At 44.9% G+C, this 26,555-nt stretch overlaps 3 protein-coding genes and 1 long non-coding RNA gene across 5 annotated transcripts in view; 3 read left to right on the forward strand and 1 right to left on the reverse strand.

Moving 5' to 3' along the window:
• Positions 1-18,691, reverse strand: ECD (ecdysoneless cell cycle regulator). Its single transcript, XM_059851035.1, has 13 exons — positions 18,472-18,691; positions 17,579-17,696; positions 17,141-17,228; positions 15,958-16,136; positions 15,069-15,264; positions 14,049-14,177; positions 13,775-13,900; positions 12,934-13,019; positions 12,071-12,177; positions 11,477-11,654; positions 10,964-11,031; positions 10,666-10,886; positions 1-712 (listed from the first exon to the last, which is right to left on the reverse strand). The coding sequence occupies exons 1-13, from the start codon at positions 18,659-18,661 to the stop codon at positions 500-502; spliced, it is 1,899 nt and encodes a 632-aa protein (XP_059707018.1). The 5' UTR covers positions 18,662-18,691; the 3' UTR covers positions 1-499.
• LOC132329706 (uncharacterized) lies at positions 1,024-1,332 on the forward strand. The gene is made up of 2 exons (XR_009487129.1): positions 1,024-1,162; positions 1,234-1,332. It is a non-coding gene; the product is annotated as an uncharacterized LOC132329706 (long non-coding RNA).
• Positions 6,705-10,271, forward strand: LOC132329699 (uncharacterized). The gene is made up of 2 exons (XM_059851033.1): positions 6,705-10,101; positions 10,173-10,271. The coding sequence occupies exon 1, from the start codon at positions 7,669-7,671 to the stop codon at positions 9,772-9,774; it is 2,106 nt and encodes a 701-aa protein (XP_059707016.1). The 5' UTR covers positions 6,705-7,668; the 3' UTR covers positions 9,775-10,101; positions 10,173-10,271.
• FAM149B1 (family with sequence similarity 149 member B1) overlaps positions 18,679-26,555 on the forward strand; it is a 13,460-nt gene continuing 5,583 nt past the window's right edge. Inside the window, exons 1-11 of one of the 2 annotated variants that reach the window (XM_059851036.1) lie at positions 18,679-18,770; positions 19,382-19,486; positions 19,627-19,738; positions 20,656-20,798; positions 21,153-21,272; positions 21,875-22,045; positions 22,959-23,146; positions 23,372-23,499; positions 24,056-24,109; positions 24,533-24,645; positions 25,331-25,510. In XM_059851036.1, coding sequence (XP_059707019.1) covers positions 18,736-18,770; positions 19,382-19,486; positions 19,627-19,738; positions 20,656-20,798; positions 21,153-21,272; positions 21,875-22,045; positions 22,959-23,146; positions 23,372-23,499; positions 24,056-24,109; positions 24,533-24,645; positions 25,331-25,510 — 1,349 coding nt within the window. In that variant the 5' untranslated portion in view covers positions 18,679-18,735. The remainder of the gene's footprint in view (positions 18,771-19,381; positions 19,487-19,626; positions 19,739-20,655; positions 20,799-21,152; positions 21,273-21,874; positions 22,046-22,958; positions 23,147-23,371; positions 23,500-24,055; positions 24,110-24,532; positions 24,646-25,330; positions 25,511-26,555) is intronic. The other variant, XM_059851037.1, reaches the window with a different exon arrangement.

Raw genomic sequence — 26,555 nt, forward strand, 5'->3', positions numbered from 1 at the left:
TCAAGTTTTATTTCTGTTTTTATTGAAATAAATTTTAAAAATACTTCTGGCCAATATTTACACATTTGATCCAATTACTCTTCCTGCAGTGTGGTATTTCCCCAGCTCCCCCTGAAGGCAGCAGCATTTTCAGAACAAGAACTGCTCCCCAGATATTGAACCCACTCAGCAATGGGTAAAAGGACATTTTAGAAATGTGGCAAATTGGATCACTGATTGGAAAAATGGAAGAGAAGTTTTGTAATAAAAGAAAACCTCATTTCATTCAACATCATTTTTCAGTTTTCTGAAATTGTGTTAGAACAGGGAAAATCTCATTTCCACCCAAGCCAGTGTCCAAACAGAAGCTTTTGCAGGTAAACTCACTCTGCTGAAGTGACACATAATGAACAGAATGCTCAAATTAAAACCTTTGGCCTCTTCTTCCACATCCTGCTCGTCTGTCTGTGCTCCATCTCCCCACCAGCCATGTCCTGTCCAAAGCCTCTCCCTGCCTTGCTCAGCTGCCAGAGAGCTCTGTGCTCTCAGGTAAATTCACCCCCAGGCTCTGTAAAATGTTCGAGGTGGGTCCTGCCAGGCCAGCCTGGGCACTGTAGGACTCCAGCAGGTTTGCCACCAGGTTCATGTCCACATCCAGGGGTGCCAGCTCAGCAGCCTCAGCTCCAGAATCAGGGCCAGCACTCTCACATGGGGCTGCTCCAACAGAACTTGCCTGCAGTGAGTACAAAGAGAAAGGTTCATCAAATTGCATGAGCAGATTTAAGGGACAAAAAAAAAAAGGGCAAACCACAGGAGAAAAGAAATAACAATTCTGCAGCCAACAGAGTCCAGTACACTCCTGAGTCTGGACAGACAGGAATTCAGACACCAAATGCTCATGTTGCAGAAATGATTGAAAATTATATTCTAGTTAACAGATGCCTAGATTAGTGAAACAATATAAAGTTAGCATAAGTAGCAGTAGTTATGCTAAGGCCTCATAGGCCCGGTAAACTTCAAGTGAACTTTAGCGCTTTAGTGCCAGGTAGATCGGAAGATGTATTATCTAGAAAATGTACTAAACCTTATCTATGGAATGCACCTTTTGGCTGAGTAACGGATGTCAGGGTGTACCTAATAAATCTCTGTATGCTATCTCTAAAAGTGTGCAGGGAGATGTTGGGTGTATCATGACGTTGATTAAAAATGCTTAGCAATGCACATGGAGTAAATGAAGCAATCATGTTAAGAAAGATATATAAACCCTGTAAATTCTGTGGCAAATTGGGGCTCTGACTTTGGACAATAGTCCTCAGGTCCCCAGGGCCCTCAATAAAGCACCGCATAAAACAACTTTGTTGTTTTGTGTCTTTCTACTCGGATCGGGCAACAGTTTTCTGGCGACCGCGGCAGGACTCCGAAGGTGGCTGGGGCAGTTCACGTCCTGATCCACTCCACGCCGGCACCGAGGGATTCTCGGGGAGTCATCGGTTCGTGCCCGACCCCTGCGCCTGTCGGACGACTGTGAGGAGGTAAGCCCGAAGGTGCTTTATTTCTGATATTGGTATTGGGGTGCCTGTCCATAAGACGAGGTGGTAATCCTCGCAGGATTGGGCTAAGACGTCTGGTTGGGAAGCCTAGGCGCCGGCTGTCAGACGCGGCGAAAGCTGCGCAGGTCCGGCACTTGCCACTCGCGGCGACGAGAAACGGCAAGATTGGTTTTGGTTGGTTTGGTATCTAATAATAATCACGCTGTTGTTTTTGCTGTTTATTTTTGCTGTTTATGTTTGAAATAATTGAGCTATTGATATTTATAGTTTTGCTGGTGGTGCTTGGTGTTGTATTTGCTGTTTGTTTTTGCTGTTTATGGTCGGAATAGTCGAGCTGTTGATATTTATAGTTTTGCTGGTTGTGCTTAGTGCTGGTGTGTATTGGTGGTTGCGGCTGATTGCTGTAAGGTTATTGAAGTAAGATGCCATTTAAAGCGTTTAAAACTATGGCCCAGTCTAACAATAACATACCGGGAAATACTCCGCTAGGTTGCTTATTGAAGCGGTGGAGGAGTGAAGGATTTTATCAGGATTTGGAGAAGGAAAAGATGATTGATTATTGTAATCATTGGTGGCCGGAATATGAAAGGGTAGGACCGGAGTGGCCGGTGAATGGGTCTGTGGATTATGAGGTGATCACTCCTTTAATGCAGTTTTTAAGACGAAATGAGAAATGGGATGAGGTGCCGTACTTGGATTTATTCTATCTCCTAAGGGAGAAAAAGGAGTGGCAGAAGGAATGTGGAATAATGGTTTTGGAGTTAAAGAATGCGGAATGCGGAGGGTGCAAAGAAAAATCTAAATGTACTCAGTGCTTGGCTTTAACCTCCCGACTAGAGGAGGATTTATCCCCGTTCGTGGCTCCAAGTGTTCCCTCAGCCCCTGCTCCGGTTTCCCTTTCTTCATACCCGCCGCTACCTAGAGATAGTAGTAGCGATGATAGTGAGGAGGAAAAACCGGGGGAAAGTAAGAAGGAACGCAGAACTATAAAAATACAGCCTCATACCCCCTCTCCCGGCCCTTCTGGAAATGTGCAAAGAACTCCTCTTGCGAATAGGACAAGGCAAGGGCGAAGAAATCTTGGGGAACCCAAGTTAATAGCTCCCTTGAGGGAAGCGGTGGGACCCCAAGGGGATAGGGTACTGATAAAGGTGCCCTTTTCCCCCGGAGATCTGGTTATTTGGAAGCAGTCTGCAGGAAGCTATCGGGAGGATCCAGAAAGGATGGCGCGGGTGGTAAAAATGATAATTAGAACGCAGAACCCGGACTGGAATGATTTGCAGGTGTTGTTGGACACATTGATGGATTCCACAGAAAAGGAGATGGTTTTAAAAGCAGCAAAGGAGAGAGCTAGAGAGGCTATAAGGTTACAGTTAGCAGAAGGAACTGTTAATGATTTGGTCCCGAGTGAAGATCCGGGATGGGATCCGAATACAAGCGGGGGTATGAGTGCAATTAAAGAATACCAGGAATTGTTGCTGGAAGGGATCAGAACCGGTATGCCCAAGACATTGAATTGGTCTAAACTGTATTCAGTAAGGCAGGACAAAAACGAGTCCCCATCAGCATTCCTAGAGAGACTGAAGGAAACTGCCAGAAAATATACTAATTTGGAAGTAGAGGATGAGCCAGGGAAGCTACAGCTTGCATTAATCTTTATGGGACAATCTCAAGATGATATCCGAAAGAAGTTACAGAAATTAGAGGGAGAGGATACCCGCAACTTGGATAAAATGCTGGAGGTAGCCTGGAAAGTATATAACAATAGGGAAAAAGAGACTGCCAAGAGGCAGCAAGCAGGGATTCTAGCAGTAATTCAGCAAACTGGAAATAGAGGGAGGGGTAGAGGTGGATCTATGCGGGGCCGAGGAATGGGTCGCGGTAGGGGAGGATTTCAAAATACAGGGGGACGGGGACAAATTCTGGGACCCAACCAGTGTGCCTTTTGTCGCCAGATAGGCCATTGGAAGAACGAATGTCCGGTAAGGAACGGGATGAACGGGGTGGGAATGAATAGCAGTATGCCAGCAAGCTACCCGATGACTCCAGGAGACGTCGCTCAAGCTATGGTCCTGGGAAACTATCAGAATCAGAGCTGACTAGAACAGGATTTGAAGGTTAGGTTAGAAATCGAAGGGAAAGAGCAGGAATTTACTATAGATACTGGGGCCACTTATTCGGTTTTAAATAAACGATTGGGACCAATCAGTGACACTACAGTGCAAGTAGTAGGAGCAATGGGCCAGTTGGAAGAAAGGCCGTTCCTACAGCCATTAAATTTAAGATTTGGAGGAAAAGAGTTAGATCATCAATTTTTATATATGCCCAATTGCCCCAAGTCACTATTTGGAAGGGATTTGCTATCTCTTTTGAATATGAAAATTCTGTTTGAGGATGGAAGAGTTAAAGTAGAAGTCCCTGAGGAAGAAATAGCCAAATTATTTGTGATCAAGGAAGTAGAACCCACCCCTATCCCTGAGGAGGTGGAACAGGCTGTGGTACCATGGGTATGGGAGACAGGAGTCCCGGGGAAGTCCAAAGCTGCTCAACCAGTAATAGTGGAATTAAAAGAAGGGGCACAACCTGTGAATATAAAACAGTATCCTATTAAACTTGAAGCCAAAAAGGGGGTCGCTCCTCTCATAGCCCAATTTTTAACACAAGGAATACTGGAAGAATGTGAATCAGAATACAATACCCCTATTTTCCCCGTAAAGAAGCCTAACGGTAAGTATAGATTGGTACAGGATTTACGGGCAATTAATAACATTGTTAAGGATATTCACCCGGTGGTTGCAAATCCATATACTCTGTTAACATCTGTGTCTGAAAAATTCAAATGGTTCACTGTGATTGATTTGAAGGATGCATTCTTCTGCATTCCCTTGGCATTGCAAAGTAGGAAATATTTTGCCTTCGAATGGGAAAGCCCAGACACCGGTCGTAAGAAGCAACTCACCTGGACGAGAATTCCCCAAGGATTTAAAAACAGTCCCTCGATATTTGGGAATCAGTTGGCAAAAGAATTGGAAGGATGGCAGATGACTGAGGTAAGAGACTCACCGTCCTCATACGTGATTTTGCAGTATGTCGATGATATTTTTCTAGCCACTGAAGAGAAAGAACTGTGTTTGAAACTTACAATAGCATTGTTGAACATGCTGGGCCAGGCTGGATATCGAGTATCAAAGGAAAAAGCACAGCTAGTAAAGGAAAGTGTGATTTACCTGGGTTGTGAAATCATTCAGGGTCAGAGACGGTTGGGAATCAACCGAGTGGAGGCCATTTGCGCCATCCCGCTCCCGAGGAGTCATCAAGAATTAAGATCTTTCCTGGGGATGGTAGGATAGTGTCGATTGTGGATTCCGAATTTCGGGTTATTAGCAAAACCATTGTATGAGGCCCTGAAGGAACCACAGCTGAACTGGGACAGGTTAAGGAAGAATGCCTTTCAGAATTTAAAGCAAGCCCTGAAGGAGGCTCCGGCTTTAGGGCTCCCGGATCTAAGCAAGGACTTTCAGTTGTACGTGAATGAAAGACAAAAATTGGCTCTGGGAGTGTTAACTCAACGGATCGGGTCATGGAAACGCCCGGTGGGATACTTCTCGAAGCAGCTGGACACAGTCAGTGCTGGTTGGCCGTCGTGCTTGCGGGTGGTTGCGGCCACGGTGATCCTCATTCAAGAAGCCAGGAAATTGACAATGGGCAAGAAAATGGAGGTATTTGTGCCCCATATGGTACTGGCTGTTTTGGAACAAAAGGGGGGTCACTGGTTATCATCTAGCCGAATGCTGCAGTACCAAGCCATATTGAGAGAGCAGGATGATGTAGAATTGAAAATAACTAATCATATCAATCCAGCAGAATTTCTCCGCAGTGAACAGGAGGAAGGGGAATTGGCGCATGATTGTGTGGAGGTTATCGAGCAGGTATACGCGAGTCGGACGGATCTTAAGGACACACCACTGGAAGATCCAGATTGGGAACTGTTTACGGACGGATCAAGCTATGTGGAACGTGGTACCAGGTATGCAGGGTATGCCGTGGTGACTGTTCATACGGTGGTAGAGGCAAAAGCTTTACCTCCTGGCACCTCAGCTCAGAAGGCAGAGATAATTGGGCTTACACAAGCCCTTATTCTGAGTACTGGAACGAAAGTTAACATTTGGACCGATTCTAAATATGCCTTCGGGGTAATTCATATACATGGGGCATTGTGGAAGGAGAGGGGACTACTCAGTTCACAGGGAACTTCTATCAAATACAAAGAAGAAATCCTAGCCTTGCTGGAAGCAGTACACAGGCCGACAAAAGTTGCGGTGATGCACGTAAGAGGACATCGGAAGGAGGAAGGAAAAATTTATCGTGGAAATGATTTGGCAGATGTGACGGCTCGAAAGGTGGCACGAGAGGTATGGACTCAGATGGCATTAATACCTGTCAAGGTAAGCCCAGTGAATCCCTTCCTAAACCAGGCACCCAAATACACAACAGACGATGAGAAGCTGGCAACGTTATTGAATGCACAAAAGAACACGACTGGATGGTATGTGACAACAACGGGACAAGTAGTGGTACCAGCAAAAATAATGAAAGTCATCCTTGAAACAGAACATAACAAATGCCATTGGGGTGCGGAGATGCTCGTAAAATTCTTACGGAGAGAGATAGTTTCGAACCAGATGTTAACACTTGCAAAACGGGTGAATGCAATGTGCCCAGTCTGTTTGAAAAACAATCCGATTGTCAGGAAACAAATTCAACTGGGGAAACTACAGGTAGGACCGGAACCAGGAGATTATTGGCAGGTAGATTTTTCCGAGTTACCAAAAGCACAGAATTTCAAATACTTATTAGTGTATGTCTGTACCTTTTCAGGATGGCCAGAAGCCTACCCCTGTAGGACAAATCAGGCTAAAGAAGTGGTCAGGACATTGCTCAAAGAAATAATTCCCAGGTTTGGAGTACCTCTAGGGTTATCATCGGATAGAGGTCCACATTTTATAGCTGGAGTCGTTCAAACAGTAGCCAGGATGCTGGACATATCATGGGACTTGCACACACCTTGGCGACCTCAATCAAGTGGTCAGGTTGAAAGAATGAATCAAACATTGAAAGGGCAAATTAAGAAAATTTGTCAGGAAGCTAAAATGCAATGGCTGCAAGCATTACCGTTAGCTCTATTGCGAATTAGGATAAAGCCCAGAGAGAGGTTGGGAGTAAGTCCTTATGAGATTCTATATGGGAAACCTTATCATGCTACTGTACTGAAGGGAGATTTGCATGTACAAGGGGATCAAGTGATATTTAATTATGTAATGTCACTAAACAGAACTCTCAACAGCCTACGGGGCGCCCTGCAGTGGAACCGACCTCTACCACTGGAGAACCCCGTCCATGACATCCAGCCTGGTGACCGAGTGTATGTGAAAAACTGGTTTACTGATCCACTGAAAGAAACATGGGACGGTCCTTACCAGGTGATCCTGACGACATACACAGCAGTAAAGGTGGCGGGAATCGACACCTGGATCCACTACACTCGAGTCAAGAAAATTCCAACACAATGGGAGGCTCAGATGGTCTCCCCGACGCGAATGACATTTCGCGCAAAGCCGCATTCTTAATTATTCTGTTACTGGTAATGATGAAATTGATACCTGCTCAAGGTGTTGTGGTTGTTACTGTTTCAGAACCTGTTGTCGGAATCATGGAAGGGATGGATGTGAATCTGACCTGTGCTGTTACCAATGACCAGAAAGCTGAAGCCCGAGATTTACGAGTATTCTGGAAACAAGGAGCTGGGTACCCCAAGGCAAGTTTTACTACCGTTTGGGATAGGGATGCACAGAAAGGAAATACCACATTACAATTAAAGCAAGTAACCAAGGAAGATATGGAAATCTATATGTGTATAGTGCAAATTAAGTATAGCTTTGACTATAAGAAAATCAAATTGAGGGTGGTATCTTGGAGATTACGGGAAGGAACTGTCTCTCAGGAATCGGTGTCAGTTAAGCCAACATCCACTATTCAAGACATGTGGGACGGTCCCCCGTAAAAGCTCAATTGCCCATTCACGCTGACAGAAGCATGTAAACAAGATGTGAAGGTTAAGTGGTGGAGAGAACAACAACAAATGTGGGAACAAATTGACCAGGGGGTGAGTTGGTGGAAAGTAGGGGACAGAGGAATTGGGTGGTTAAACATTTCGGGCCCTAAACAAGGCATGGATGAAGGGCGTTATCTGTGTTTAGTTATGTGTGGATTAGATGCAGACTATGGTATCCGATCGTCAATAGCTAAGGCACATTTGGGAGAAAGGGTTAAAGCAACACGTGGAATATTTCGAGCAGTACGGAACAAGGCAGTCATTCTAGTCTGTAAGATAGAAAGGGATGTACAGTTTATTGAATATGGATGGTGGTTTAAGGGAAACAATATATGGGACAAGGAAGGGAAATATCGCAGGGAAAAACGATCAGACCAAACTGTCATCCTTATAATCAAGGACGTACAGCCTGAGGACGAGGGATATTACTGGTGCTGGATTAGCAAGGATTCTTGGTGGGGACATTCAAGGACGATGGTCTCACTCACTCGAGGGAAACCAAGAGGAGTAAGAGAAACCAATATCACTATTCAAAATGAGCAGGAACAAGAAAATCTGATAGTAGGATTGATCAGAGATTTTGGGACAGTACAAAATGTCTCACGAATCACAGCATGTCTTCCGCTCCCACAGGCAGCTGGGGAACCTATTCCATGGGGAGTGATTCCGGTCCCAATGCCTCCAACAATACAAGGGAACATGACAGTTATGTGTCAAATGGAGGTTGTGGAAAAGGAGGTAGTAGAGATTAAAGAAGGCTATTCCCCTGTATGGAGATATTCATCAATTTGGGATTGTCGGGAAAAAGGAGGTAGATACGAACCAAAACCTGGATTGTATGGAGGATTAGGAAATTATGGTTGGTGTTTTGATAAGCAAGACCAACAAATCAAGAGGAAGCAATTATCCCGGGAAATGCAATGTCATAATATGACACAAGAACAGCCCATATGGGATCACTGGGAGGCAATTTGGGGTCCAAGTTTGCTGGAACACTATAGTTATATTGGGCCTGTTGATTGGTGTGTACAGTGGTCAGGAAGTAAAAACCAATCACATGACGAAGTGTCGGAGATATATACCTCAACTAGAGAGAGGGTGATAACAAAAGAAAACTGGAATTGTACAGAAGTTTATACATGTGATACTCCAGGGGATCAAATTAGCCTAGTCCCGGTAAGGGTCCTTTTGAAATGGGGATGTGAATGTAGGAAATACAATCATACAGTACCAGGCAAACCCCTTATGAATGGATTTTATGGAAGGGTCTCCTGTAGAACAACTACACTCAGAAGTCCAGGAAATTTGGTGTGGGTAATGGAACATGGACAGTGGACCACTCATCTCCCTTTGGACGGACCAGTGACACAAGTAACTTTGGAAATACCAACGCTATGTCCTTTGTGGAAACAGTCTAAGTTAAGGGAATCAGGGACTAGGAGAAAGAGAGAAATTGATGATGATTTGAATTTATTAGGAGATGAAGATCAATGGCATGAACCAGACAGCGGGGTGAAGTTTGGATGGGCATTGGAATCTTTGTTTGCACCAATAGCTACATATAGAAATAGAGAAATGTTGTTTAAGTTACTGGGACAAACAGAGAGACTGGCAGTAGCAACTAGAAAAGGGTTCACTGATTTGAACTTACAGTTGCAGGCTACTTCCCGTATGACTCTCCAAAATAGAATGGCTCTAGATATGTTGTTATTGAAGGAGCATGGAGTCTGTGGGTATTTGAACAAAAGAATTGACCACTGTTGCATCCATATCCCAAATGTAACAATCGAGGTAGAGAAGGATATCTCCCAACTAGAAATAGTGGAATCTGGAACAAAGGAAATTGAAAAGGAGGCCCAGCACAATTGGATAGGAGCCTTGTTAGACTCAATGGGGCTTCAGGTTTCTGGTTGGATATCGTCAATACTGCAATATATATTGTTGTTTGTGATTGTACTAATTGTTGCTTGGATAGCATATAAGTGTGTTTTAGGAATAATAACCAAGGAAACAAGACGAACCCGAAGATTGGTAAAAGCTATAGGAAGAAACTACGGATTGGGAATTCCCCCGCCTAAATACGAAGAGGTGGCCCTTCCTGCCCTTCCTAGAAGAACCGAAGCTGAAGGTTGAGCATCCTTGCAGAAGATCTGAAGAATGCTCAAAAGGGGGGACTTGTTGCAGAAATGATTGAAAATTATATTCTAGTTAACAGATGCCTAGATTAGTGAAACAATATAAAGTTAGCATAAGTAGCAGTAGTTATGCTAAGGCCTCATAGGCCCGGTAAACTTCAAGTGAACTTTAGTGCTTTAGTGCCAGGTAGATCGGAAGATGTATTATCTAGAAAATGTACTAAACCTTATCTATGGAATGCACCTTTTGGCTGAGTAACGGATGTCAGGGTGTACCTAATAAATCTCTGTATGCTATCTCTAAAAGTGTGCAGGGAGATGTTGGGTGTATCATGACGTTGATTAAAAATGCTTAGCAATGCACATGGAGTAAATGAAGCAATCATGTTAAGAAAGATATATAAACCCTGTAAATTCTGTGGCAAATTGGGGCTCTGACTTTGGACAATAGTCCTCAGGTCCCCAGGGCCCTCAATAAAGCACCGCATAAAACAACTTTGTTGTTTTGTGTCTTTCTACTCGGATCGGGCAACACTCATGCCAGCTGAAAATCACCACTGTCCATTACCCAGATTAAGAGAAGGGAAAAAAGAGTTGCTGAGTTCTGGCTCAGCTTCCTATGGGAGAAAACTACTACAGGAACTCACAAGTGAAGCTGCAGCTGCTTGCCCTACTACTAAAAACAGGGAAATGGATGTAAGCCTTGGAAAAGATGGGCAAATTCCAAGCTTAGGTAAGCTTTAGTTTGAAAAAAAAGTATGATGGTGCAGGTGAAGCACACTTTGCTTGCACGTGGGAAGGTTCTGATCCCATCACTCAGAATGGCCACTCGCAGCACATTTCCTGTTTGGAAATTACTGCTGCAAATCAGAGATCAAGGCACACTCACCCCTCTCTGGTGGCTGCTGAAACTTTTCCCAACATTGGTCTGTGCCAGCTCACGGTCCATCTCCTTCATGTACGCCTTGAGACTGCCCACGAGCTCCTCAGGAGACACCTTCTGCTCCTGCCTTTCATTCCCAGCATCCAGGTCTTCCTCATCCTCATCTGAGAAACCAAACTCCTCCTCTTCATCCAGGTCATCAGAATCCAGCTCCTCCGAGTCTGCCCCTGGACATGATTTTGTGTCAGCACAACAGCAAAGAAATCCGTGCTGGGATTTGTTTCAAATAAAGAAGCAATCTCACCTAAAATTCTGTCCAGTGCTTTTGTAAAAGAATCCACATCAAAGGTAACATGGGATTCATCAGATAACCTGAAATAGAAAATATTTTAAAAGAAATAAATCTTTAATACTTCCATAAGCCTGACACAGGCACAAGCCATATTGATTTCTCTCAAGCCAGGACCAAAGTTGGGACATTTGAATTTAAAAGTCCTCAGAAGTTTGAAGCTTGTATGCATTAGACATGAAACAGTGAGTGGAAGAATTCTTGGCATAAAAGAAAAAAATTGTGAAGACCACAAAATCCAACTGAGTGACAGAGAGCAGCTCAGCTTGCAGCACTTGAACCTGCACCAGTGCCAGAGTGGTACCAAGCTGATTTAAAGCAACTACATGTTTCACTGCTCTGGCTTTGCTTCAGGCCCCTGCTCAGCACAGCACCTTCAAACTCTGATTCTCTACATCACAGAATCAACCACAAGGCTGCAGCAGAGTGCAACATTCTACACCAGACCCAAACTCCAAGGGCTACTACCATGGCATTTCTGCTCCTTCATGTGTGGAGACTTTGGACACAAAAGCCTTCATGCTCTCAGCAACTGTTTCCAAGTCATAGTTTTCCTCTTCCTCATTGGTGGAAGGAAGGGACTCATTTCTTGTCTCCTTCAGCATCTGATCCAGAGCACCTGGTGTAATATCCAGCCAGCTGTCATCTGAAAGAACACAGGACAGATCTGTTACTCTGCACAAGCCTGCTGGCCCACAGGCCCAAACCAGCTGACTGACAGGACTGCAACCATCCTGCAGCTCAGTTCTGCAGTTCAGTTTTTGTGCTGATCCTGGGCCACACCTGGCAAAGAGAGAGGCTGAGAAGAACCGAGTGGAGATTTCATTTCACTACTTAAAAATTCTGCTTTGCTGAGTTCAAACTAAGAGAGACCATTCTAGTCACTGAGAAGCCTTTGGCCACTAAGTGGAGGAAGAAAGGCTTACTCCAAATTGGGAGAGCCAATCCAGTGTTTAGTCTTAAGGAAGGCTGGACTGGCTCTAACTTCACAGCTGTCAGCATTCCCCCTCTCCCCCACAAATAATCATCTGTAATAGGAATAATTCCCCCCATCCAGCTCACCATCCTCTGCAGGAAGACAAGCCGCTTCTCTCTCCAATTCCTTCAGATCAATGGGTGTTGTCTGTAGTAGTGTCAGGATTTCATCACCTGGGCTCACTTCATCAGAGCTAGAAGAAAATAAATCAATTTACTGAAATGGATTCAATGGGATCGCATGCTCTGCATTTAGGTTTTCACTCAAATTCCTCATTTTTCCTTCTGTGCAAACACATCAAAAAGGGAAATGAATCTGGGGGAAGTACCAGAGTACTACACAGAGCATTGGCCAAAACAGGACACAGTCAGTCCCTGCAATTCCCAGCTGATGGCTCCAAAGCCCATTGGTCATGGCTTTTTTTTCTTTACATTTAATTTGCCTTGGTAAATATTAAGATTACCTGATCCCAAACAGCACAGATTGGAAATTAAAAAAACTAACAGTCAGGATATTATAAGCTGGCAAAGCCTCAGATATTTTAGCAGTGATTTATTTTTTGGATTTGATCTTACAGAGAAATCCACAGCCAGCTCCTTGAGCAAAGGAGACAGATTACCCTGTATTCATTATTCACTGGGACTGCTTTTCAATGAAACTTTTATCCACTTTCTACAGTCAACCAAGCAAAAACTGCTTTGCAGTCACCACTTGGAATCCACTTGGGAGAGCTCAGCATTTCACAAAACCAAGATAAAAGAGTTACTCAAGCCAGAACTCCTCCCAGTGGAGTATTCCAGAGGAATTAGTACTTGTATGCCCTGGCCACAGCTCCCATGTTAAATGTGCAGTGGAGAAAAGGGTTCAGGTGTTTGTAACAAGGATTTCAAAGGTCACTTAAAAGGATTTGTAGGGTATATGACACTCATGAATTTCAAGTAGTTCTCACCTTTCTGGCACAGCAACAGATTGCTGGAAGTGATCTTCTGCCATGTGCAACAGTTCCAGGTACTTGGCAGATCCTTCCATTTCTCCCTATTTAATGCAAGTCACAGGCATGAACCCAAACAACTCTCCCTTCCCTTCCTCTTCACAGTCAGGCTTCCTAAGGATGACTGTCACACACAAATGCTGAGACAACCAAAACAACTAAGACCTCTTGGCCATGTACACTTGGAACTCAATACAGCAAAGGGACATTCCTATATGTGAAGTATATTAAAGGATATTAACCCAATAATCTCAATAAAGTTGTCCAATTTATAACCTTCAAATAATTACTCAATTTATGTCCAATTTATTAACTTCAGAGAAGTAGTCAAAGGCATCTTTAAAAATAAACCCAAATCCTCACCAAAACCCCCAGAAGTCACAAAAACCACACACACACACAAAAATTACACTTGCATGGGCCCAGATAGGTCTATGCTGTTATGTATGGATCTTTAAGAACATTTAATTCTAGAGGGGTGGAAATGAAATGCAAACCAGTGAAATCTGTTACACCTCACACAATCACATGGTGGTTTTCTTCATTCAAGGGTATTTCTCCCCTTGCTTTAGATGAATGAATCAATCCCCAAATCTTGCTTTTTCCTTTTTAATTTCCAAAACAAATTACTTTCAAAGTGGAACAACCTGCACATGTCCCCTTTAAACACATTAATTCATTTGACACAGAGATAAGGATTCAAGCTCTTGCCCCTCCTTACTGCAACTCCTCACACAAGCTCAAGGGTTAAAATGTATTTTCCCTGGAATGTTTAAAAGCCACAGACACACTGCTTCACCTTGAAATAATCCTTCTCCTTCAAGCTCCTGAGGAATCTCTCCCACAGAGGACCACTTAACACGTTTCTCTTGGCATCAGGAGCTGCTTTACTGCTCTTGGAGCACAGAATTTCAAAGCCATGAGCCTGCAGATAAAAGATGCAACAACAAGAGGTTCTCAAGGTGTGACAGACTTTGCTCACATTTCTCTGGACAAGCAGGCAACTTCCAGACAAGGACCCATTCATCCTGGACATGCATGAACCAAGCCCAAAATGCACCAAAAACCATTACCAGCTTCATGCCCAGCTCGTAGGCTCTGTACTGAGGATGAGATGGGGCGGGCAGGGTGTATCCACTGCGTCTGTCTGGAACAAACTGCTGCTGCACCAGCTGTGCATATAAACACCGAGTGAAAGTCACCTGAAACAGCCAGAGCAGAAACAAACACTCCCTGCAGCAGGACTGGGCTGGGAACAGGCATCAAACTCCCTCCAGGCTCACCAGGGTGGGTTTGAAGGTGCCCATATTACAGGCAGTACCTGAGACTGCATTCAAAATGTATCTTAGATAGATTTTTCTGATAAATTGCTTTTCAGGCTATACAAACTTTATCCCAAATTGAAATACCCAAGTAAATATGAACTTTTGTCAGTCTAAATACATTAGGAAAAATCATCAGTATTTTGTATTCACATTAACAAGGTGTATTTTCAATTAAAATGAAATTTGCTTAAAAGATTTCAGCAACTGTTTACAAGTCCAAAATTTGACTCCAACGCTTCTTTTCAGGAGTCTAGTGGTACAACTCTGTAACAAAATACATCAGATACCACAGTGCTGGGACTGATGTTATTAATAAAACACTTCATAAAAGCATTTACAGAGCTGTGAGAGCACAGCTGAGAAGGTGAAAAGCCTGGGAGTGAACCACTGGTTAGGAGCAACTGCTCCCGTTGGCTGGCAGGGCTGTCAAACTGCTCTGATCACACAAGGAGATCAATTTACTCAGCAGGCACTTCAGCAGAGGAACTGCTATCACAATCTGTGGTTTCAGAAACAACTCTCTCATGTTCACTCCCCTGAAAGTCCAGCCATATTTTCCAGAGCAGCTATTAATGTAATGACCTGGAAATTCATCCCTATAACTCATAATTTTAAGTTAAATCTCCGTGTTTATACCACTGGCCACAGAACCCTTGTCAGTGACAGAAAGGAATTAAGTGACAAGGCTTTAGGAGAGCACTTACCACGGCCATCAGAGGCTGTAGAGGAGCACACACCAGGGCCATCAGAGGCTCTGAGAGCACTTACCAGGGCCATCACTCGCTGCTCGGCAGGGAAGGTTCTGAAAGGGTGCCGGCAGGCCCCCAGATCGCCGGGATCCCGCAGGTAGAAGGCCTGGACTGCCGCAGCCACCAGGGACGGGCGCAGCCTCAGCACGGCCACGATCCCAGCCGGCAGGAAGCAGCGGGCGCGGTGCAGCGAGGCCTGGATCTTCTCGGGATACCTGAACGGCAACAGAGCATAGGGAGGGCACTGCAAGTTAACCACTCCTTCTTTATCAGGAGGCCCCTTTCCCTTTAATATTGACCTGGATCATGGGTCAGAAAATTACTCTGGAGTTAAAACCTGGCCAATCCAATGCGTAGAATGGCTGTTTCCATAATACATACTTATATAATATGAATGTACACGGCTCATAAAATTGAATCTCCCACATGGGTAAGATGTGTCCCTGAGGACTTAACCAACATATCCAGCTATGCAGTACTGTTTGCCATACTTGCTGTCAAATCCTTGCAAAAAATAAAGCACAGGGCTCAACACAGCTGTGACAAGCTGAAGCCCTGACAATTCTGCTGGTTCTACATTTTAGGTCAAATCCTCTTTTTTCTCGGGCACAGGGCACCTAAAAGGTCACGGAACTTTCAGATTTTTCAGTCTAAGAAGGGTGTGAAGGAAGAGTAACTCTTGTCATTGTCACGGGTAGAATTACAGCAGTGAACCAGTTTCAGATCCCCAGACCATAGCCTACAGCACACTGATCCCCCTCTTTCCAAGAGTGCCACAGAAAATCCTCCAGCTGCTGATTTCTGAAAAGGAACCAACTTTATTCCATCTGCTGGGGGAACATTTAAAGCCCAGGGAGCACAGCACCAAACCCCACAGCTGCAGAGGACCAAAATGCAGCCCCACGTACCCATGGATGCGTTTATTCAGCGCAGCTCTGATGGGCTCTGCAGCCAGGAACTCCTCGGAGCGGGTGGATAACAGAGCCAGCGCCTGAGGCACCGTGGGACAGGGAGCAGAGAGGGCCCAGCCCTGCTCCGAAAGCTCCAACGGCGGAATGATGTGCAGCTCTCCTTTGTAAAAGAACACCTGGCAGGCAGGAATGCTCTCATCACACAGGGGAAGAGCAGTCACACACAGAGACATGGAAAAATTCATTGCATATACACATGCATCTGTTTGAACACTGAGAATATAAAGGACAAATAGAGAACCAATGCAGGAAGCAGCACAGCTTTTCTAAAAAAGTTATTTGAGATGCCAGAGGCCACAATCCAACCAGGAAAAATCTCTATTTTAACGGCAACAAGTTTTGTCAAATACATCTTATTTCCTTAACAACAATAATACCACGATTCTCTTCACTAGAGAAGTGCTTCAGGAGAACCACCATAACCTAACTGCTTCAGACCATCACAGGCATTAAAAAGCATTATTTCAGGTGCCACGTGCGACCTCTGCTGGTTCCTGATCCTAAGAAAAGCCCCGAATGCAACGTTCCCAACTTCCTCACTCTGTCAGTTCCCTCAAACAAAAGGAAAATATGAGCCTGACACTCCAGGTACACACTTGCAATCAAGTTTGGTGTTGTGTTCCAGCCCTTTTAAGAATCTTGGAGTAGGGGAAAAAGAATTAAACTATTTTTTGCTAATGACCAAATTAATGATCTCTACTTTAATCCATTGCCAGTAGCAACCATCCACATCCAGGTGAAGGTGTCTGCTCATCATTTCACCTGTACCAGACAAAGCCTGTGTCCTTACAGAGACAGCAACACTCCAGCCCTCAGCATTCCCTACTCTGAGGGCAGCAAATCCTCTAGCCTAAACACTCCACAATATGGTAAAATAAAAAAAAAAAAAACAAAACAAAGAAAAACAAACAAAAAACCCCCAAACAAGTGGTTCTAGTAGAGCTAGAAAACTCAGTTGGATACAGGAGTGCTCCTGAAAGGAGCAACAGTAAGGAACAGAAAGCACTCTGGATTTTCAGAGGCAGTCAGACCACTTAGCTAGAAGCGCAAGAGAAAACTCCAGCTGCTACATGAAAGGCCACTGGGTCCCCCTGGCCAACTGTACACAAGTTTTACTCACCCTATTTTCACTGTTCTCAGGATTCAGCCACTTTGGCAGAAAATCAGCAGCTTCTATCAAGAGAAACTCTCCATCGTTGTCATCAATACTGGCCAAGGAGAAATTGGAAATTTAGCAGGAAAAGCCTTGCAGAGCACAACACACTTCTGAATCCATGTCTGCTGGGTTTTTTTTAATATTCATAAATCCATAGAAAGGCTTAGGTTAGAAGGGACCTTAAAGATCAACACCTGGTTCCAACACCCTTGCCACAGGCAGGCACACCTTCCACTAGCCCAGGCTGCTCCCAGCCCCATCCAACCTGTCCTTGGACACTTCCAATATGTGGGATGGGTAAACACCTCCAAGCATGGGCAATGGTAAGACAGGACCCCCAGAGCACAGGCACTGCCCCTTGGCAGCCCTCCCACAAAAGCAGCTCGGCAGCACCCGCCTCACCTGGCTGCCAGCCCCGGGAACTCCCTGGTGATCTCCCGCAGCAGGTACACAATGAACCACTCATCCTCCACGTTATCCCCGAACACCGTGGTGCCGCCCAAGTGCGCCGGGCTCTCACCTGCACGGGGCAGAGAGAGGAGAGGCGGCTCAGCAACGCCATGCCCAGGAACAGATTGTCCACACAGGCTGCGGAGTCTCCCTCACCGGGGATATCCCAGACCCTGCTGCCAGAGTCTTGTGTCCTGTGCTCGGGGATGGCCCTGCTGCAGCAGGGAGGTGGCACCAGATGCCTGACTGGGTTAACCCGTGCTGTGACACCGAGAGTCGGGGAAGCCGCCGGGTGCCCCTCACAGGCTCCCGGTTCCCCTCACACGCTCCCGGGTCCCGGCCGCCGGTTCCCCCTCACACGCTGCCGGTTCCCCCTCACACGCTCCTGGTTTCTGGCCGCCGGGTTCCCTTTACACCCCCGTCCTCGGTTCGCCCTCACACGCCCTCGGTTCCTGGCCACGGGGTCTTCTTCACACGGCCCAGTGCCCCCACACACGCTGCCGGTTCCCGGCCGCCGGACTCTCCTCAATACATCCCAGTTCTCGGCCGCCGGGTTCCCCTCACAGCACCGCTGGTTTCCCCTCACACGCTCCCTGTTACCTGCCGCCGGATCCCCTTCAAACGCTCCCCTCCCCGGTTTCCCCTCAGACGCTCCTCGATTCCGGCCGCCGGGTTCCCCTCACCGCGCCCCCCCCCCCTCCGCCGCTTCTCTCCTCAAACGCCCTCGGTTCCAGGCCTCCGGGTCCCCCTCACACGCTGCCGGTTCCCGGCCGCCAGGTGCCCCTCACAGTCCCCCTGCTCCGGACGCTCCTCCCGCCGTGCCTCCCGGCCCGCTCCCGGCTCACCGCGGCGCGGCACGTAGCGCAGGCGGAACGGCTGCCGCTGCCACACGTAGGAGGCCAGGAGCGGGGCGAAGCGCACCAGGGCCAGCTCAGCGCAGCGCCGCAGCAGCGCCTCGCCGCCCGGGCCCGCCGCCGCGAACAGGCGGTACCGCACCGCGTCCTCGGGCAGCGCCGGCCGCCGCAGCGCCTCCATCGCGCCGGGGCACAAAGCGCTCCGCCTCCGGGGAGGAGCGGCGCGATGGCGGCGGCGGGGCGGCGGCGCTGAGGATGATATCGCGATACGCGCGGAAACCGGTGCAGCCGTGAGTGGCCGCCGCTCCCCCGGCGCGGCCCCGAGCCCCATCGCGGTCCCGGTCGCGATCCCCGACCCCGCTCCCGGGCCTGCCGCCCGCGCTGCCCCCAGCACCAAGCCGGGCCCCGTGACGGCCCGGTCACCCCCCAGTCCCTGACGGGAGATGGTTCCCGGCATTCCCGGGATTCCTGAACACCGGTCCCGGCCGGACAACGGTGTGACAGAACGCTGTTAAATCCCTGTAACTGGCTTTTATCCCCTGGCCCAAGAGTTGGGTCAGTTCTGGCTTATTCGGCTAGTTTACTCTTTTTCTATTTCATTTAATTCAGTGTAATTAATCTACAGGGATAATGGCGTTGTCTCTGCTTTTAGGGAGCTGTAGCCCAATTCACAGCATCTTAGGTTTAAGTTTAACTGATTTTTAAGCCAAGACCTTTAAGTCCATATTTATCCTAGAGTTATTTTTGACACCTTAAACCTAGAGTTTAAGCGACAAGAATTAGCTTTGTAATGCTAATAAATAAATACTCCTTGAGAAGCAGGAAAGAAAAACCTATAAAATTTATCGGGGACTCTGTAAATTCTTGTAAGTTATGTGAAGTTGCACTTCTGTTTTTTCAGACAAGGACTCCCCAAACATGCCCTGAGGCATCACCCACCGCCAGAGCCGGGGGCTCAGGTGTGCTCAGCCTCAGCCACGGCTGAAAAGCGTGCCCAGACCTCCAGGTACTTGTCCTGACACATCTGATCCAGCTGTTCTGGTACAGCCAGGCTTTGTGTGCTGACACACTCGATCTGTCATTGTTTATTGTGGGCTGTATTGCTTTCTCTTTGTTTTTGTTTTCGGCTCGACGCGTGCATTTCAGGGAGTCGGGAATCGGTAAGGGATCGGATGATCATGGGGATGCACGGACTGCGAGTCAGGGTTGTGCTGACACCTCCACAGAAGACAGCTCAGTCTTCTCCTGGGGCTATGATGTGAGTAGAACATAATCATCCAAGCCAAATTGAGCACAGAAAGACACTTCAAGTACCACTTCAAAGACATCTCAGAACAAAAATGATTGGATCTGTCAAAAAGTCATGGTACTGATTAGAGAAAGAACATTTTTTTTTTTACTGCTTTCCATCTTTCTGTTCAAAACACATTAGGCTCATACTATTCTGTTAATATTCTGCATTTCCACTAAAAATTTTGGAAATGCAAATCATTTAGTGCATGAGTGTATCTATAAATGCTGTTATTGTGGAACCCCAGCCATGGCTGGATGACTTTCAGATAGTTGGTGTGAGTTGATCAAACTTCTGCATCTTTGCATATTTCTCAAAATATGGGAAGCTCCTAAAACAGTTTTTTTTATTTAGAAATGTTTGATTTGTCTCCTTCCACCAAAGCCTAGTCTGTTATTGCCTTCTGGGAGGTGAGATGGAGCTGTTTAGATTTAAATGATCCCATAACTGACCCCATTTTCTGTCTACATGTAAGAAAGGGCCTGACCATCCTCAGGTTCAGTGCTTCCCACCAGCCTGCATTGCTTTTTGTGTTGCTGCTGTTTGTGGACACTGGCAGCAACAAATCCTCCATTGCATTAAAATATCACTGAATTTTATCCTTCCTGTTTCTATTCTTTTAAGTCTTGTAGCTTAATATAATAATACGGATATTTCAAAATGTTTTAATAGTTTTTTCTGCTGTGTCAATATAATCTTTTTATGTGGCTGCCATCCATCTTAAGAGCAGGCTGCATCATCTCTGGGAGAAAATAATTAAAGTTAAAATCTTTTGCTGCAGTCATGCTAAGCTCTAAACAGTTGTGACTTCCAATTATATTTTAAAAGATCAATTTAAAAAACCCTGCAAATGCTATTCACCAAGTATTTTCTTTCCTCTCCAGGAATTTGACAAAGCTGCCACACAACAAGTTCAGCAGATGTTCAGACAAATTGATGAGCTTCTGTATGAGCAGAAAGAGACTGTTCATGTGGAGGGACTGAGGGAAGAATGCCACCAGTGGTCCTCCAGCTTTCCTCATCTCAGGTATTTTATTAATGGGCTGGTGCTGCTGCCTTCCCTACCAGGCACACAGCTGCTTTTAAAACAGGGTTTATGCAGTTATGCAGTAGAGATAAAAAGATCACTCTGGTGATGTGCCTGCCTGTCCTTAATAAACATCCTCTTACCTCACACGTGGTTCCTTGACAGAGGTTTGTTGCCATCTGTGACTGACTTGGCCTTAACAGAGCAGAATTCTCTTAGAAAACTGAAAGTATCACCAGGAAAACTGCACAGCCTCCCAGGAGAGCTTTTAGGATTTGCTGCTGTTCTTACACCCTTCAATAACTGCACTGCCAAGGTTTTCTGCTTGTTTCTCCTTTGCTTTTGCCGTGGCAGGGTGGTGGGGAAGCAGGTGGTGGCCCCCACAGATGAAGGCTATGGATGGTACTCCAGTTCCCCCTTGGGCAGTTTGGCTCCCTCGGATGTAAGTTCACCACAGGAGAAGGATTCTGATGAGTAAGTACCAGCAGTGAGCCTGGATCATGCCAGGGTGGGAGGGCAGGTTTGTTCTCTGCTTTTTAAGAGTGCGCAGCCTTCTTGTTGGGCTGAGTTTTGAACACAGCACATTCTTTTTCTTTTCCTTTTTAACTGAATTTCCTTTTTTCCTTTTTAACTGAATTTCCTTTTTTCTTTTTTAACTGAATTTATTACACTTAGAATAGCAGGAACACGTAGCTGTGCTTTTGCTGACTACAGTGAAGTGGCCAGTAAATAGAAATATCTTTGCTGCTGCTGATTTCTTAAGAATACATATGTACTGTAGCTGGTTTTATTATTAATCATCTGTTGGATTTGCCTAGGCTTTAAAAAATACGAAGTACTGTTAGTGCTGCTTTTATTATTTAAAGTTTCAGAATGCTTTCTAATAGCTTTGGACATTTTTTTCCTGAAATTTCAGGTTCCTTAGCAAGAATTAAAAGGTATCCAAACCAGAAGTTGTTACTTTAATGAATAGTTTTTTTGGCCTCTACTGCTTGCCCTTAACAACCATGCTTGTCTCAGTTATTTGAGGAGGAATAACAACTCATCTTTCTTTCTGCTTTCTGAAAACTGTCCAGATTTAGTGTTTTGGGCAAGAAGGTGCCTCTTTTTGTTGCTCCTGCTCACAAAAAGGCCGACCCTTCCAAGCCTCCCACCCTGTGTTCCTCAGAGAGGGGTGAAGGGGAAGAGGAAGTCATTCTGTCTGAAGGCATCGTGGAGGAATACTTGGCATTTGACCACAGAGATGTGTAGGTATTGAGGATTAAAATACTCTCCTGGGGTTCCTGCAGTTACGATACACATACTTGATGAATTGATTTATCTTTTCTCTACAGAGCTTTCTAAGGCCTGAGGTTGCCTGGGCACTGGGAATTTTCCCAACCTATTTCCTAGGGCAATTTCTTTCACTAAATTATGTTTAAGAATTTTTTGATCATTTTTCACACTGTCTATTTTTGTGCTTGGTTTGAATAATTCATTCCATCCTAACTAAGGGCATGAGTATTTAATAATACATGTTTAAACACCATTTATTTTTTACACTGTGTCAAATTCACTGCTGTTAGTTATGCAACAGCAGTGTGCTGCTTCTGTTTTGGGTGGAATTGTACCTTTTTGGATTTTTTTTCAGTGGTGTTTTTAAGAACCAGAGTGGATTTTATGCTTGTCAAGAAACAATTACCACTCTTTTTATCTTTTTACCCCCTTACATTATTCAGCCCTTCAGTATGAACATATTGGCTGGGTAAGGACTCTGGAGGATGCTGTCAGTTCCTGACTACTTAATTGGTTTTAATAATTAAAGCCACTCATCTACATGGACCATTAAATTAAAATTGTTATCTTTCTTGGTTTTACCAGACTAGAGAGACATTGCTGCAGCAAAAAATATCACTCTCTTGTCTTCAGGATTCTATCCTGTCATTAGATATGGAGCCTAACAATGTGATGAAGAAATATCACTGTAACAAATAATTCTTTTTTTTTTGCTGTGAATTTGATCTCATGGGTTAATTATTGTTCATGGACTATGATTTATAATCATTCTTTATAGGGAGACCAGGGTGGGTCAGTCATTTCTCACTGAGGTCAGTGGGAAAACTGAAAATAAATATAGGGCACAATGTGTTTCTGGTGCAGGTAATACTTCCATTTTTGCAGGGAGGAGGAGTTGCACGAGAGGAACATGGGACTGTCCTCTGGCAGACGGAAATTGGGGTTTCCTCCTGTCTCTCCCTATTCCTGCATGAAGGATTCCGTGCTCACCTTTGTGTTTGATGATGTGTGGAGCGAAGTCCTGGTCTGCATGGAAGAATTGATCTGCAGGCACTGGGAAGGGTCAGCCTCTGGTAAGGATTCACAGTTAAGGTGAGGGCTCAAAAGGGGATTTCAGCTACTTTTGCAAAGTGATTTATTTGGGAATGATCTCTTCAGTGTTAACAGTGTGAAACACATCTTCAAAAACTTAGCAGAGCTTATCATCCAAGGGGACTCTCTCTAAAAAAAATTTAAATTATAGCACTGTCCATGACTGGCAATGCCAATATTGACAGGAATTCTGTTGCTTTGCACAGATGATGAGAAAAATATAACAGTGGAAACGCTCCAAGCAGATGCCAGAAGCCCTTTGCAGTTGGATCCTCTGCCAGCCCTGTTACCTCGGGTGCCACACACGAAGATGCCCTCGGTGGCATCAAATCTGGTAAAGATTTTTAGCCAGCTGTTGTTTTGTGTGAGTGAATCACAGTGTTGCCTCAGCAGACAGAGTGGTTCTGTTTAGGTAAATAATTGGTTTAGACTTTGTGTGAATGCTGGCTGTCCTTTCTGACACTTCAGTCCTGTTGTTACTCAGTTGGAAGTTTTAATTCCTACTTTCCTCCTTGAAACAGTATTTTATATCTGTGTGTGACAACCATGTGGTGGCTGTTGATTCAGGATGTAGTTCTTTCCACAATTTAATGTTTCAGTTAAATGGTGAGATTGAGGAGTGTGTGTGTGGGATTCCATTCTCACATTAATAGTTAATTCATCCAGCAAGAAGGGAGAAATCTCTGCAGTTCTAAACCAGTTTTTTTTTTTCTCAGACACTGATTTAACTGTATAATCTACTTTAGATGATTTGCATCTAGAGTGGTGAGCACCAAAGTGTTACCTATTTATTCCATTTTAATTCAGCTCTTTCCTTCTTATTTCTTTTTATTTTTCTCCTTTATTTCTTTCCCCTGCCTCTCCCTTGTGTCCCCTTATTGTGTGTGTAGTGCCCAAAACCCAGAGGTGGCCGCAAAAGCAAAAAGAGGAGAAAAACACCTCAAGTATGTATGGGATTAAAGCTCTGCTATTTTCTATTTGCTCTTTGTATGGTGGGTGGAATATGATGGTTTTTTTCAGATCAGTCTGCATCTCAGAAAAGGACTTTGCAGATCTGTTCTTGACATAAAATGTCAATATACACTGAAAATTATTTTTGTAAAGCTTCTGATGATAGTCATTGTTGGAAGATCAGCAAATGAGCTGCTCAGTTGGAAAATCCTCAGTGTTAGGACATTTTCTAAGCACTGTCATTCTAAAAAAATTAAATGCTAAGATCCCTTAGCTGGGGAAATAATATAACTGAGTATTTATCTGGATATCATGGAAGAAATTAATGACTCTTCTCCAAAGTGATATACAAAGCCTATAAATATTTGTGTGTGTCTCTGCCAAACAATAACTTACTTATTTTGTTTTAATTTCAGGTAAGTCTCTCTCAAGGGTCAAGTAGTAGTTCCCAGCGTAACCTGAATGGCTTGATGGTGATCCATGGGATCCAGTTACACCAAAGGAACCTGCCTGTCATGGAGAAAACACTGTAAGAGCTACAGATCACCTGTAGTAAATAAAGTAGAGCACTCTCACAGTGAGAGGGATTCGACCCAAAACCTTGTAAGATAAATTCCTCTGCCAGAGAAAGCAATTAGTTATTTTCCTGCTTGGTTATTTGTTTATTTGTCCTCTGTGAAAATTGATATAGTTACTGTCATAGTAGTATTCCCTGATTGGGGAATAATGAGCATTGACTCCATGATTGTAGAAGGCTGATTAATTGCTTTATTATACTATACTATACCATATTATACTATATTACTAAGAAACTGATCATCCTTTTCAGACAGTCCAATACAGACAGATCTAATTGATCAATGAACCCAAACACCATCACTAGTGTTCAATTAAGAAACCACCCTTTGGTAAACAAATCTGCATAACACATTCCACACATGCACAACAACAGGTGCAGCAAGTGAAGATAAGAATTGTTTCTCATTCTTTTCTCTGAGCTTTCTCACAGCTGCTCAGGAAAATCCTGGGAGAGCTATGTCTCTGTTCAGAGAATATGTGATTACCACAAGTTACATTAAAAATCAACACACATAATTTCTACCCACATATTTTATGATTAAAGTCACCTGTAGGTGAGCACTTTGCAAACAGCAGTTGTCATGCTGACCATCTCCCTTTTGGTCTTGTAATTTTGTTGTTGTTGTTGTTGCTAGGGAGCTGGATGACAAACGGCCCGGTTCGAGCTCCCTCCTCTCTACCAGGGCGTGGCCAAACCGTCCCCTGGAGCTCAGCACCTCGTCCCTGTCCCGCTGCACCAGGAGGAGGAACGCCCCCCCACGGACCCTGCATCCCATCGGGACCCCGCGCTCCGGGGACGACGTCTGCAGGCGCCTGTAGGTCCCCAAAACAGCACCAGGGTCAGAGAGCAGCCTTGGGTAGGGAGAGGAGCTGCCCCTTAAAGCACAACTCCCCTGAGAGGGCTGAGTTCTTAAAGCTGATGTTCATTGTGCTGCCGGCTGTGATTCAGTGGATCACACACATTCCCATGTTCAGGTAGTTTTGCAAGTGAGCAATAGATCTCAGTCTGTCCTCTGCAAGCAAAGTGAATGCCACCATCTCCTGAGAGAAAGAGACCTGGCTGTCTCTTTCTGCAGCCTATTTTCAAGATAAATTTAAAATTCTGCAGTTTTTGGAGGTCATACTGCATGTTGTTATCCTAGCCCAGAGTGGACTATAAAGATGTTCAGGTGGGTTATCTGACTAACCAAAGGGCTCTTAATGAGCCCTTAATCATATCTAGAATATCTTTCTTTTATTTTGCACAGTGACCTGACTGACTGGAGTCATTTACAGGGACCACAGGGTATCAGGAAACACTGCAGGATTTGATAGACCTGTCTATTTCACATGTTCTAAATTGATGTAGCTTACTTCTAGTTTTGTTGTTTATCATCAAGTCTGTTGCCTTCTTGTCACATACTGTTGAGAGACTTACTCCTTGTCCCTTCATAACTGGTGTTTCTCCTTCCAGTATTTTGTGTTTCTGTTCCCTTTCCTCAGGCTTCAGTCAATGTAAGAAATACTGACATCTCTGCTTTATTAAAATGTGTCTAGGTTTGGAAAGACAGGTGTCTGCTAAGGAAGGCAGGAGCCTCCCTGAAATGGAAAATGTAACCTCCCCCCACTCTGAATTGCTATAAATTTTAAATTAAGGGGCTCTCAGGTAAAAAATATGGGGGCAGCAAATAACAGAAAATAAAAAGATAAAATAAACAATGCAGTAAACCAAAACAACACTGACAGAGTCAGAACACAGCTTGACACCCTGTGGGTCAGGGTATTGGTAGCAGTCCAATTGGAATTTCCTTGACAATCCAGGACAAAACATATTGTAAAATGTAAGCAGAGAGCACTTAGGAAAGTCTTTTATAAATGGTT

The sequence above is a fragment of the Haemorhous mexicanus genome, chromosome 7, assembly GCF_027477595.1.
Source record: "Haemorhous mexicanus isolate bHaeMex1 chromosome 7, bHaeMex1.pri, whole genome shotgun sequence".
NCBI classification, from domain to species: Eukaryota; Metazoa; Chordata; class Aves; order Passeriformes; family Fringillidae; genus Haemorhous; species Haemorhous mexicanus.

What these genes read in the sequence shown, in the direction of transcription:
- LOC132329699 (XM_059851033.1), top strand. Translation starts at nt 7,669, where the DNA reads ATGTGGGAACAAATTGACCAGGGGGTGAGTTGGTGGAAAGTAGGGGAC.
- ECD (XM_059851035.1), bottom strand. Translation starts at nt 18,661, where the DNA reads ATGGAGGCGCTGCGGCGGCCGGCGCTGCCCGAGGACGCGGTGCGGTAC. An exon ending in GCGCTACGTGCCGCGCCGCG is followed by an intron (nt 17,697 to 18,471) that starts GTGAGCCGGGAG and finishes TGCCCCGTGCAG; the next exon opens with GTGAGAGCCCGGCGCACTTG. An exon ending in TCTGTTGCTGTGCCAGAAAG is followed by an intron (nt 12,178 to 12,933) that starts GTGAGAACTACT and finishes ATTTTCTTCTAG; the next exon opens with CTCTGATGAAGTGAGCCCAG.